This window comes from Peromyscus leucopus, chromosome 1 (assembly GCF_004664715.2).
Source record: "Peromyscus leucopus breed LL Stock chromosome 1, UCI_PerLeu_2.1, whole genome shotgun sequence".
Taxonomy (NCBI): Eukaryota; Metazoa; Chordata; class Mammalia; order Rodentia; family Cricetidae; genus Peromyscus; species Peromyscus leucopus.
In genome coordinates this window covers 73,266,850-73,280,373 of record NC_051063.1, presented here as the reverse complement: position 1 = coordinate 73,280,373, position 13,524 = coordinate 73,266,850, and the positions used below count along the sequence as shown (strand labels likewise).

General features: G+C 44.2%; 2 protein-coding genes across 3 annotated transcripts; one reads left to right on the top strand and one right to left on the bottom strand.

Annotated features, from left to right (window-relative positions):
* Positions 1 to 2,458: 2,458 nt before the first annotated feature.
* Positions 2,459 to 6,083, bottom strand: Fam24b (family with sequence similarity 24 member B). Of its 2 annotated transcripts, XM_037203430.1 has the most exons (4): positions 5,795 to 6,083; positions 3,701 to 3,836; positions 3,340 to 3,402; positions 2,459 to 2,813 (listed from the first exon to the last, which is right to left on the bottom strand). In XM_037203430.1, the coding sequence occupies exons 2-4, from the start codon at positions 3,832 to 3,834 to the stop codon at positions 2,618 to 2,620; spliced, it is 393 nt and encodes a 130-aa protein (XP_037059325.1). In that variant the 5' UTR covers positions 3,835 to 3,836; positions 5,795 to 6,083; the 3' UTR covers positions 2,459 to 2,617. The 2 variants fall into 2 exon arrangements, with proteins under 2 accessions (XP_037059325.1, XP_037059327.1); XM_037203432.1 differs by lacking the exon at positions 3,340 to 3,402 and having other exon boundaries at positions 5,795 to 6,044.
* A 4,068-nt stretch (positions 6,084 to 10,151) lies between these two features.
* Fam24a (family with sequence similarity 24 member A) lies at positions 10,152 to 12,541 on the top strand. The gene is made up of 3 exons (XM_028871926.2): positions 10,152 to 10,384; positions 11,178 to 11,302; positions 12,198 to 12,541. The coding sequence occupies exons 2-3, from the start codon at positions 11,187 to 11,189 to the stop codon at positions 12,376 to 12,378; spliced, it is 297 nt and encodes a 98-aa protein (XP_028727759.1). The 5' UTR covers positions 10,152 to 10,384; positions 11,178 to 11,186; the 3' UTR covers positions 12,379 to 12,541.
* Positions 12,542 to 13,524: the final 983 nt, after the last annotated feature.

Sequence of the window (13,524 nt, the reverse complement as noted above, 5' to 3'; positions counted from 1 at the left end):
TTGGTCTCCACTTGGTAGAACTGTTTAGGAAGGATGAGGAGGTGTAGCCTTGTTGTAAGAGGTGTGTCATTGGGGGTGGGCTTTGAGGTTTTAAAAGCTCACCCCCACCATTCCCAGTTAGCTCTGTCTGCCCTCTGCTTGTGGATCACGTACAAGCTATCAGCTACTGCTTCAGGGCCATGCCTGCCTGCCTGCCTGCCTGCCTGCCTGCAGCCATGATCCCTACCATGGTGGTCATCAACTCCCCCTCTGGAACTGTAAGCCCAAATAAATTCTCTCTTCTATAAGTTCCCTCGGTCGTGGTGTCATATCACAGCAATAGAAAAGTAACTAAGACATTAGGAATCATCCAGAAGCCCCTTGGAGGTCAAGATGAGGCAGGATCACCTGGAACCTTCCTGTAGCCCTCCACTCTTCTATGTTGCTCAAGATTCTCTGAAGTCCAGGTTTCCTCATTCAGTCCTGAACTGTGACTTGGGGAGGGGATAATCCTCAACTGTGCCCCCAAGGAATCCATTCCTGGTCAACTCTGGGTCTGGTGTTAGCCCCATACCCTGTACTACAGCAGCAAGATGACCCTGCTGGCACTGAGGAGCAGCTTTCACAAGGAGCTTGGAAACTCCCCAGATCCCTATACAGCTCTGCTGGACTCCTGTCTACACAAGTAGCTACATAAGAGACATGGACATAGTATTTATGTGGGGTAGTGGGTGGGATACCTGTGTGTGGACCCTTCTAGTTATTAGGAACTCTTCACAGTCAGCTATGTCTGTACATAATCACCCCATTCTGGATTGTGCCTCAATCACTCCTTCTTCCCATGACTAGAATCTCCTCCTTCCCCTGTCCCTGAGCAACACTGTGTGCGAAGGCTTTATAGTCACCCTGGAAGAAGAAGAACACCTGGGGTACAAGTAGGCAGGAAGCCTGCTTTGTGTCATTGCCATGAGTCAGGATTTCTGTGAGCATGGAAGACCTCTTCTCACTGATGGTCCCTACACAAGTCCCAATCTAAATTAAAGTAACTGATGGCTGGGAGAGGTCTTGGGGCTTCCCAAAGTGCAGGCCAAGCTAAGATGTAATCTGAATCCATTGGTTCTAAAACCCTGTGAGTGCTCTGACCTACTGCCTATCATGAAAATCCCCCATATTCCCTCTCCCACCTGCCTCATGTCCCTTCTAATACCCAAACTAGACCTAGTCCCTCAGGTAAGGACAAGCTGCCACAGGCCTCCCCATATCAGGTACTCAGCTGCCCACTGGATGAGGTAAGAAGGAACTCAACTGTTCTCCATTCACTAGGACCTTGCTGGTAGACAAAAGAATCAAAGCCAAGTAAGGGATGAAGGCAGTGTTCTGGAAACTCAAGAGAGACAGATTATTTCACCTAGAGAATCTTGGGGCGGTGCCCCTGGGGAACCTACTACAGAGGTGGATCTAGAGTGTTCAGTTTCTGAGAGCAGGCATGCCAGCATGGTTCCCGAAGGGCAGCAGGGTCCCCTGCTGCATCCTCCACATTCTTTCCATCCCTAGGAAGCAGGGGCTCTCTGCATTTCCTTTTCCACTCTTTAATTCCCTTTTAGTAGGTGGCAGCCCTGTCACTAGTTAATAGCTCTTTATATTAACCATATCTGTGGTGCTCACATGCCTAGCTAAGGAGAGGAAATTCATGGTGATGACAGGTGAGACATCTGTGCTACAAGGGGCTGCAGGAGCACCCATAGAAAGAACAGACATGTTGGAGGTCCATCCTCTTGCCGGTGCTGTGAGGAAAGGAACCTGGGCTTCTGTCTTGGGTTACAGGCTTTTGGTACAATTGATTTTTGTTGCTGGCCAGTGTAAAAGTGATCAAAAGGAGGCACCTACTTCTGAACAGATGTGTAATCTGGCTGGTCAGCAGTGGGAGAAATCTCAGGTTTGCCTGCTCCTGCTAGCACACATACCATCTCTCTTTTCTGAAGAAGGGTCTAATATAACCCAGATTGGCTGAAGCTCAGTGTAGTTGACGGTGACCTTGAACACACGATCCTCCTGCCTCCACCTGCCAGGTGGGATTGTAGGTGGGCATCTTTATGTTCCACATTCCCTTTCTTTAGAAGCCACAAAGATCAATCCATCATTAAACGTCAGACAAGGTCAACTGAGAGGTACTCCACCGGGATGTATTCATTCTCTCCCTGATGCCCCTGTCAGAACCTTTGACAAGCTGGACTGAGGAGGAACAATCTCTCAGAACCACTCCCATAACCCCAGCTTCCCACACTTAACTGCTGCTCAAGTTAGAAGTGCCCTGAAATCAACTTACCTTTTCCTTCCAGGACTGGAAAAGGGCAGGGCACTTTTATTTTCTATTCTTTTTCCTATTTTTACCAAAACATGTTACATGCCTGCTTGCCCAAATCTCATAGTGCATATTGGCATAAGAAGTATAACTAAGAAACATAATAGAGACAGAGACTGTTTTCATTATTGTACATTTATACAAAAGTACACAAATATCATGTTAGATAGTACACAATGACATCAACACTATAGAAATTGGCTCGAATAAGAAAATATTCTATTAAGAAATTGAAATACTGATCATGAAGATTTCTTTTTATCCACCACTGCCGTGTCAGAGTCCTTCACTTATGCTACAAAAGCAAGGCGGCAGGGTGCCAATATCTGCGTACATGCTGTAGTCATCACAGCACTGGAAGGTGGGACAAGACTCTGCTGCGATGGGTTTGGACTGGATGATCTTGTCAAAGGTGACCTTGCCCGGATTGCTTGGATCAGTATCGCTTACAGCACCTGCTTCCTTTGAAGTTCTTAAAAGACACACAAAACGAGCTTAGAATTTTCCTTCCCAATGAGCTTCTTACAGTCACCAGGGCTACGTGGGGAAGTCCAGGCCTGGAGCCCATCACACATGCGACTCCAGCCTTGGGTTAAAGCTCTCTGCCCCTTTCCCATCCTTTCCTCTCCTACAATCGCTATGCATGTGAACCCAGGTTACCACTCCAAGCAAGGGAGGGTGAATGGTACCCCAGTGGCTGCTACAGGCCCATGAGATGTGGGAATGATGGAGAAGGTGCTACAGTTGGCTGGACTCAGCTCTGGCCTCCACCATCTAAGTCCCTAGGGAGGGACACCATTACTGCTGACAACCAGCCTCATACTTCAGGCTGTCCCTTCTCTCCCAGACTTCAAACATCTCTTGTCTGATTCCCATGTCAGCAGACCTCCATGGAGTCTCTATTCTCTTGGCCCACTTGGATTTTCCCACAGCCATTGAAATGAATGAGGGAACACGTGAACTTCCCAGTGAGTGGTAAGAGGTCACTATGGTCATACTCTGTCTGAGTAGGAGACAGCTCATCCCCAAGGCATCCTCTGTGGGTTCTCCAGTCTACAGTGCTGAGGATGGAAAAGATGCTCAGTTAGGGTCCTGTTAAACACCTGAAGGCACACTCCCTGAGGCCAAGTGACAGAAAGCAATGTTGGCACACACAGTGTCCAGGCTGAGAGCAGTGGACTTGTAAGCTCACAACCCCCAAGCAAGAAAGAAGCCCTCAAGCTTCTGTCCCCACCTGCCCCCATCCTCTCACACCTGACAGTGGCCCTTGACTTTCCCCTCCAAGTGACCACTGCAGTAAAAAGTGACTCCGGCAGAGGGCCCAGTGTCCCATTGGATAGCAGTATTGTTCATTCTTACCTAGTTGAATTCAGTGCCTTGGCTATTTTGGTGTAAAGACAGAGGACAACTCCTATCAGTAGAAACATGCCTGCCAGGATCCCACCACCAATGGTGATCATGATTATTGTTCGGAGGTCAAAAGACCTAGACATACCTGGGCAGAGAAGTGTAGACAAGCAGTGAATGTGGGCTCCCTCATACATAGATATTAGCAGCCCCCACATACTTCTCTCAGTGAAGGGGAGATGGACCTCAAACACAGATTACATGTAAACCAGAGGGACTCTTTCCAGAGAGGTCTTACTGGGTCCAAAGTAGGTAGGAGGGAAATTTTCCATGTAAAAGGAGATTCAAATGTAAAATCTTGAGGCAAGAGAGCTAAAGGACGGGCGGTGGAAAGGTGGACAGGCAGAAATTAATAGACCCTCAAATAACAGAAGGGCCCACCCTGGAGCTAGCGGGTGCCTCCTTCCCACATGCCTGGGCCTCCTGAGTTATGCTTGAGTTCAGAGTCACAACCAACCCCACCCTGAGTGCCAGCTTCAGAGGTCTTGTAGAGGAAAGACTACTTCTAAGCCATAACTTGAGGAATTTGAGAACCTGAACATCTGTTTTTGCAAATAGTGGGTGTTATGGGAGGCAGGAGTGGACTGGGGTGGGTGATTCAAGTATTGAAAGCTCCTGCTGTCCTTCTAAGACCCAAATCTTCAACATTTCTCATTTGGAATACTCAAGTTCTTTAAACTTAACTCTGACACTCTCAGAGGAAAAGCCAACTAGGGAAATAGACTCTCTGGACACCGAAGCCCACGTGCAGCTTTCTAATTCTTCTCAATGCTGGATAAAAGCCATCATTTTTAGAAATACAGTTAGACAACCAAACTAAACCTTGGAAAACAATGCTAAGTGTGGGTTAACTTCCTAAGAGTTACTGGTTAGGGAGGACCCAGAAGCACCCAAGAAAACACAAGGTATTGTCAATGCTCTTTGTTGCCCACCATAACTAGATGGTAAGGCCTTATTGCTGAAGACACCACACACTTTGGTTGCAGGACAGAGAAATCAGTCTCAAACTGACCAGGAAACTCTCTCCTGATGACTAGTTTTCTTAGTGCCAGAAGGTATTGTGCAGGCTGCTAGGGGGGAAAAAGGGACCAGAGGTCTTACTCAATGCTGGACCCTCATACTAAATACTAACCTGCCAGGCAGTAGGTACTCAATAGTGGTGTGAATGGTGTATGGGCTGGGCTGGAGGAGGTGTAACCAATTACTTTCTGATTGATTTGAGGCCTGCTGCACAAGAGGAAATTCATGCTGGCTAATTAAATCCTGGTCAAAACCCTTGGCTGGGGAGGTCATGGGCTTAGGAGGGAACCCACTACTCATATTTTACTACACAGTCATGTTGTCAAACTGCCTTTTAATATTTATGTTTATACTGATAGGTCAATGCTGGTCTCAGCTTTGGTCAGAGAAGCTTGTTTTTGCAGTGGGCAGGAGTTAATGCTCATACTCATACCTGGTCAAAGTGCTAAGATTACCTGACTGTGAATACTAAGGCATAAATGAGACATATATTATCAGCCTTAGATCTCTGACACTAAGGCTCAGGAAACACTGTGGAAGAGGGGGCAGAAAGAATGTAAGAGCCAAAGGGTGTGGAGTGAGGAGGCTGTGTCATGCTTTCTCCAGGCCATGGTTCAGAGCAGCTGTGATTGCCTACAAAAGATCAGGTCAATTCAAATTTCAGCATATGTAGGGGAGGGCCTCCTGAGGCCCCACCCCTAGGCAGCCTATTGGGGGTTGTTGGGAGAGGAAGACTCCATTTTCTTCCACTAAGAACTTGTCTATGCCATAGTGGACGGTTCCACTCCCATGTGCGTATTGGCAGCACTTATTGGACTCAGTAGATTATTAAAAAAAAAAATTATAAGATGATGTAAGAGTAGGAAAGAGATATCAGAAAGCTTTCTGGGGCAGTGAAGGGGGAAGGGTGATATGATCAAGATACATTGTATACATATGCGACATGTGAAGTTTTCAAAGAATAAAAATGTTACTTAAAACAGAAAGAAAATTGTAATTACTGAAGTCTAAGTTTGAAGAACTTACTTTCAGAAGTGTGGCCTGCTGGAACGGACAGCCATTGTTAGCTCTTACATCTCCCTAGTCTGGGACACAACTGTGTGACATCAGCTCTCTGGAGACTGGCTTTCTTTCCCAGAGTTCTGAATTCCATTCCATGCTCAAATAAACCTCAGCACAGATTTCCCAAACACATCGGAACACGTGTAACTCTTGGTTTTCCTCTTCAGATTTTATTTCTCCCAGAGAAACTTAGAATTTGACTGCTAATCAAAAGTAAATTTGGGGTTGCAAAACAAACAAACAAAAAATAAGGCGAGGAAGCCAATGTCTTAAAATGCTCATTTTATAGCCAAATGAATGGAAACACATGAACTATGAACCAAAGGCTGAGGGGCTCCCAGCTGGATCAGGCCCTCTGAATAGGTGAGACAGTTGATTGGCTTGATCAGTTTGGGAAGCATCTAGGCAGTGGGACCAAGTCCTGTGCTCATTCCATGAGTTGGCTGTCTGAAACCTGGAACTTATGCAGGGACACTTGGCTTAGTCTTGGAGGAAGGGACTGGACCTCCCTGGACTGAGTCTACCAAGTTGATCACAGTCCTCGGGGGAGGACTTGTCCTGGAGGAGGTGGGAATGGAGGGTGGGCTGGGGGTAAGGGGAGGCGTGGGAGGGGGGAGAATAGGGGAACCCATGGCTGATATGTAGAACTGAATGATATTGTAAAATAAAAAATATATATCAAAAAAAATGCTCATTTTACTAAATGAAAAGTCTCGATGCTGGGCATGGACTATTTAGTCAAAGAGACACACTCTTGGTTGGCCACTGTAACTGGATGGCAAAACTCTACAGCTGAAGAAACCACATGCTTCGGTTGCAGGACATAGAGAAATCAAGCTGGAACTGACAGGGAAACTTTCCTCCTGCTGGGTAGCTTGCAAGCTCCAGAAGGTGTTTTGTCGGCCTCTGGGGTAGAAAAAAGATCACTGAGCCCGCATACTACAATACTAACCTGCGGGGGCAAGACGCGCCCACTAGAGCCGTAGCAGCGTGACTGGTAAAGGGAGGGAGGTAACCCACCACTTTCTGATCACATTGGAGGTCTGGTGCACAGCGGGAATGTATGCCTGGTACTATAAACCTGATTAAAAAAAACAAAAAACAAAAAACAAAGAAAAACCTTGGCTACTGTCCTAGTTTGCTTTCCTGTTGCTGTGATAAAACATTGGCTAAAAGCAACTTGAGAGAGAAAAGCAATTTACTTAGCTTATAGGCTATAGTCCATCATCAAGGGAAACCAAGGAAGGAACTCAAGGCATAAACTTGGAGGCAGGAACCGAAGCAGAGGCCATGGGAGAATATTCTTACCTGCTTGTTCCCCGTGGCTCACTCAGCTTGCTCTTTCATAAAACTCAAGACCACCTGCTGGTGGGTGGCACAGTCCACAGTAGGATGGGTCCTCCCACATCAATCATTAATAAGAATATGCCCCTACAGACTTGCCTACAGGCCAATTTGATGGAGGCATTTTCTCAACTGATAGTCCCTCTTCTCAGATGACTCTAGCTAGTTGACAAAAAATAAAGGAAAAGCTGAGTGGCAATTATACCTAGTGTATAGACTAATGACATGACCACTCTGTGGTATAATTAAGGAGAAGGTTTTTATTGTAGATGAGAGAGAACAGCCAGTGGCATCTAGAAGAGTCCAGAGCAGAGAGAAAGAAGTAGACTGAACATGGCCAACAGATTGGACCTGGCCATGAGAGAAGCAGTAGCAGAGCAGGAAGAGAGAGAAAGGGGAACATAGAGAGAGGGAGAACATGGGAGAGCAGAGAGAGGGAGAGGGGGGAGATGGAGAGAGGACAACAAAGAGATTGAGCATGGATGAAATAGCAGGGCCATAAGGAGAATGAGTAGCTATGGGGAGAGAAGCCTGTGGGCTGGGGGAGTTTAGGGTAGGGGAGGAGGTAAGAAGAACTAGGATGATAGCATGAACTTTGAAATGTATAACAGGTACTTGTGATACCCAGGGAGCCTGGGGCAGCATGGGCTTTGATATGCTAATAGGCACCACAGCTAGCCATTTGTCCTTTCTGTCTTTTGGAAATTTGGGGAAATGGAGTTTCCTTCGAACTTGACAAATAGATTCCCAAACTCTCTGGACTTTGGAAAGCTCTGACATATTCCTGGGAGTCTAGAAGATCATGCACCATTTAAAGCTGTGTGCCTAAGAAGACTAGAAACACACCTAGAAAAGTATGAGTTAGTCTTAAGATACTGCATCTGGAAGATGTCAGAGGCTCTTCCTAAGAAGGAGGAGAGGCCTGAGACATAGTTCTCAGCTGTTTGCCTCTGTGTTGTAAGCATGGCTCACAGTTATCCTGAGCCCCTCAGCAAAGACTGGGAGATTTTTTTTATTGTTCTTGTTCCAGGAATTTAAAGAAAATTTTGCCTAATTATTATTGTCTCTGGGTAAATCAGTGTCCACATACAACAAAGGACACAGACATTAGAGAATCAAGTGGGGAAAGTCATTCAGGAAACCACATGACTGCAACAAGAAGCAATAGCAGTCTTGGGAGACAGAAGATTAATTTTCAAAAACACCATGTTGTACCATTTAAAATATTTAGTTTTCTGGGCTGGAGAGATGGCTTAGAGGTTAAGAGCATTGGCTGCTCTTCCAAAGGTCCTGAGTACAATTTCCAGCAACCACATGGTGCCTCAGAACCATCTATAATGAGATCTGGTACCATCTTCTTGCCTGCAGACATACTGTATACATACTAAATAAATGTTTAAAAAAATAAAAAATAAGATATCCAGTTTCAAAAATGACTGTAAAGCATGGTAAAATAGAGCCCACAAAAGATAGAACAATTAATCAAAATGTTAATTGAAAAGATCCTGATTTTGATCCTACTTAGCTAAAGATTTAATTCAGCCATTTTAAAATATGTTCAAAGAAAGCCATGTCTAAGAAACCAAGAGAAAGTATGTTATCAAAAAGAATATTAATAAAAAGAAAACTACTGTGAAGAGTCAGGTAGAAATGACAGAGTTGGAAACTATAATAAGTAAAATGAAAATGTCACTAGTGGAGCTCAATATTGAATTTGAGCAGACAGGAGAATCCATGAACTTGGAGATGGGCCAACTGAGGTTATTCAGAAAAAGGGACAGGTGGGTAGAAATGAATCCAGGGCTTTCAGTTTTTCCTCCAAATATGTGAAGAGCTTAAGTCACAAAGCTGAACAAACTGAAAATCAACAGCTCTACAGAAGTCAGGTAGAGAACGGAGGTCAGGACGGAGAGCCAGTCCATAACCCATACAGACAGGTGAATAAAGAGAACCACAGCTCACCAGCAACAGTAAGAATCCAAATGATCATTACCGTATTTCCTGGAGTTAGGGGTGGGCTAGCTACAGAGTGTGGATCTTGGATGCCCAGTCTGAAAGTGGGAAAGATGTATAGTTTTTGCCATTGTATGTTAGAAGTATATATATATTTTAATTTTATAGGGTTGATAGTTAAAAGGTTGCTTTGAGTCTCAGATAGGGCTTTGGGTTTTTTAAAAAAATGTTATATACATGATATAATTTTCAAATTATATAATACATAAATTTTTCTTAAACTGCATATAATTTTTACTTTCAGCTGAGATGCATACTTGGATGTCTATGTCCCTAGATGACAGGTGGAACATTAGACTCAAAAGGAAAGGACACAGGTAACTTGATCCAGCTGGAAACTGAACTTACTCATCAGAGAAATACTCCTTCCTGGTAAGAATCTGACTTCTGAATAAAGCCTCAAACAAAAGTAATCCCAGTAGGAGGTACAGATCTTTCTCTTAGGTCACCTTAGATTTTAAAGAAAAAAAAAAAATGAAGACTGAAAAAAAAACTGACCAAAAAAAAAAAACCCAAAAAACAAAAACAAACAAACAAACAAACAAAAACAACCATACAATACAAACCTGGCTAAAATAGGTATTCTCTTTAACTTTCGTTTTTTTGCAGCTGTTTGACCACGAGGTTGGAGACTCTGCCAGTGTTGTTGAGTGTAGACTTGAGTCCTAGTGACTCGCTTAGCATTATTTCACTGTATAGCTGAAACACAGCCAGTCATTTACAGCTTCAAATAGAAGGGTGTTTAAAACCTTGATCCATCATTCTCTTTTTAAATAATTGGAACGGCTAACCAGTTTTTGATTGGCAGACTCTCAAAGGTTAGGTTTTAAGGGACCCAAAATAGTATTTATATTTCTTGGAGCTAAAATATGCCTAGATGTGGGACAGAATTCAGAATTCTCAGAAGGGAGCTGATGTCACACAGGTTGGCTTGGAGCTGGTCCATTCTAGCAGCCCTAGCAGACCTTAGGCCTCCAGCCGCAGAGCACACCAGCCTGTATCTTAATTGCTCTAACAGGGTCATTTAGATCCTTCTTTCTCAAATCACAGGTTTGAGAAGCTGCAGGTTTCTGAAGCATCCTATTTCTGAAACTTTTTTTTCTGTTTATTTTGAGGTGTGTGTGTGTGTGTGTGTGTGTGTGTGTGTGTGTGTGTTAAATAATTGTCCTTAGTACAGTGCTGGACGGCTTGACTTTGGTAAGTATGTTTTGTAGTCAGATTGTTTTCTGTCATCTCTGGGCTTTCTGCTCCCCAGTTTTAGATATTAGACTAAGCATATTGCTTATTCCAGAAAAAGGGACTCTGTGGGAGGATTAAGCGTTTAGTAGGGAGACACATAGTCTCTTAGAAGACAGAATGAGGCACAAGAGACTCCTGAGAAAGCTGGGTCATGGTCTGAGCACGCCTCTGTTTCAGCCTCAGGAAGGGGTTGGCTGGACGCATTCAGAATCTTTTTAATCCTAAAATAGCATAACATAGTTTATTTGTGGGGTTCCCCTCACCACCACTAAAAAAACTACTTTCAAAATAGGTGTGTACATTCTTAGCAGTTTGGGGCAATAATGTTTAGAAGAGTCATTCTCTCAGTCCATGAGACAGATCTAACTCAATGTACTTGCTGGAGTGAATTTGAGTCAGTTCTGATTCACTAAACACAGTTCAGAAGGCATGTAGGAGGCTCCAGTGCAGTCTGGTTCATGCTACAAGGACTCCTCACTGCCTCTGAAAAATTAAATACTCTTTCTACTGTCATCCCCATTTCCTGATATCTGGATTTTACATCGGAGTCTTTTCAACCAAAATTAAACCCTCCTACTCACTTGAGATCAGCATGGCCCTCCCTGGACAGAGTTCCTTCTGCTTACACGCATAAAGATCTGTGTTGGGATCCTTTCTTCTTCACCGGGGGATGGTATGTGGGGCGGCGGTGGCCAGGTGGCTGTTTAATTTGTGAATGAAGCCACCTTCACTGCCTGAACTTCTCTGCCAGGTGTGGAAGATGTTTGACCTGAGGACGAAGGTTATGATGGGCCTCGCTAGCGGTATGCTGATTACTGCAATTATGCTGATATCCGTTGTCTTTTGTCTTTACATGAAAATAGCCAAGGCACTAAAGTAAGTCACGTGAGTAGGAGTGAACACCACCTCTCCAATGGGACACTTGGCCCTCTGCCGGAGCAGGTCACTTCTTACTGCAGTGGTCACTTGGAGGGGAAAGTCAAGGGCCACTGTCAGGTGTGAGAGGATGGGGGCAGGTGGGGACAGAAGCTTGAGGGCTTCCTTCTAGCTTGGGGGTTGTGAGCTTACAAGTCCACTGCTCTCAGCCTGGACACTGTGTGTGCCAACATTGCTTTCTGTCACTTGGCCTCAGGGAGTGTGCCTTCAGGTGTTTAACAGGACCCTGACTGAGCGTCCTTTCCATCCTCTTACGATCATGCAGAGGATGCCTTGGGGATGAGCTGTCTCCTACTCAGACAGAGTATGACCATAGTGACCTCTTACCACTCACTGGGAAGTTCACGTGTTCCCTCATTCATTTCAATGGCTGTGGGAAAATCCAAGTGGGCCAAGAGAATAGAGACTCCATGGAGGTCTGCTGACATGGGAATCAGACAAGAGATGTTTGAAGTCTGGGAGAGAAGGGACAGCCTGAAGTATGAGGCTGGTTGTCAGCAGTAATGGTGTCCCTCCCTAGGGACTTAGATGGTGGAGGCCAGAGCTGAGTCCAGCCAACTGTAGCACCTTCTCCATCATTCCTACATCTCATGGGCCTGTAGCAGCCACTGGGGTGCAATTCACCCTCCCTTGCTTGGAGTGGTAACCTGGGTTCACATGCATAGCGATTGTAGGAGAGGAAAGGATGGGAAAGGAGCAGAGAGCTTTAACCCAAGGCTGGTGTCGCATGTGTGATGGGCTCCATCCCTGGACTTCCCCACGTAGCCCTGGTGATTGTAAGAAGCTCATTGGGAAGGAAAATTCTAAGCTCGTTTTGTGTGTGTGTTTTCTTAAGAATCGCAAAGGATGCTGAAAGCTGTATTGAACAATGCAAGCTCAACCAGGACAAGATCATCCGGCCCAAACCCATTATTCCTGGGTCTTGTCGCACCCTCCAGCGCTGTGATGACTGTAGCTTCTATGCAGATGTTGGCACACTGCCACCTTGCTTTTGTGGCACAAATGAGGGACTCTGACGTGGCAGTGGTGGACACAAAAATCTTCACGATCAGTACTTCTTTCTTAGTAGACTATTTTATTTTTCAAATCAATTTCTATAATGTTTATATTCTTATTTACTCTCTACTATGGTATTTATGTACTTTGTATAAGCACACAATAATCAAAATAATCCTGTACCTTCACTTGGTCGTGGTGATGGTTATGAACATCCTTTATTCTTTTTCACTCATTTTGAGACTTGAGCCTAGAATATTACTATGTTGCCATGTAAACAGGAGAAGCAGAGTAGAAAATTAAAAAGGGTCATGTAAACAGTTTTAAAGATGGGATGGCATTCTGCTAAATGCCTAAAATAATTTATAAAAGTATTTTAAAATTAGGTTTAAGACTGAAACTTCCTATGTCCAAAGAGAAAAATGAGGCCTCTGAATGAGATGAGTTTTTCAGTGCTAAATTCTGCTTGAATTTTGTTACATGGTATTTCTTGTTCTTTTTTCTTACTTCTATTCTTTTTTGTTAACTCTATTGTACTTAAATTTTACTTTCCTAATCAAAAATAGATTTTTTTCTTGCAGCATATTCTGATTATGGTTCCAAATACCCCAACTCCTCCCAGAACCTCCCCACCCAAGTCCATATCCTTTCTTGCTCTCCTTCATTAGAAAACAAACGGGCATCTAAAGAAAAAAATAATAAAATAAGAACAAATAAAATCGAATAGGACAAAACAAATAAATGAACATAAAAAGAGCCAAGGAAAATGCACAAGAAACACGTAAACATACACATTGACACACATAGAAATCCCTACAAAACAGAAAATTGGGAACCATAATGTATAAGACCTGTAGGGTAAGAAAATGAGAAAAAAATAATCCTAGATAAGTCATTTTGAGACAAAAACAAACAACCTCCCCCCAATGCCATTGTTTGTTTTGTGTTGATCATCTACTATTGGGCATGGGCCCTGGCCTTGAGTGGTCTTTAGACACGGTGAGACTGCGTTAGAGAAAACTTGCAAGTAGTTATCAATTGGAGACAGCTTCTGAGTTAGGTATGGGCTTGCCTCCACTCCACTCTCAGTGCTGAGACCCCGGACCTGTGTAGCCCTGTGCATGCTGCCTGTCTCTGTGAGTTCATATGTGCGTGTATTCTTCTGT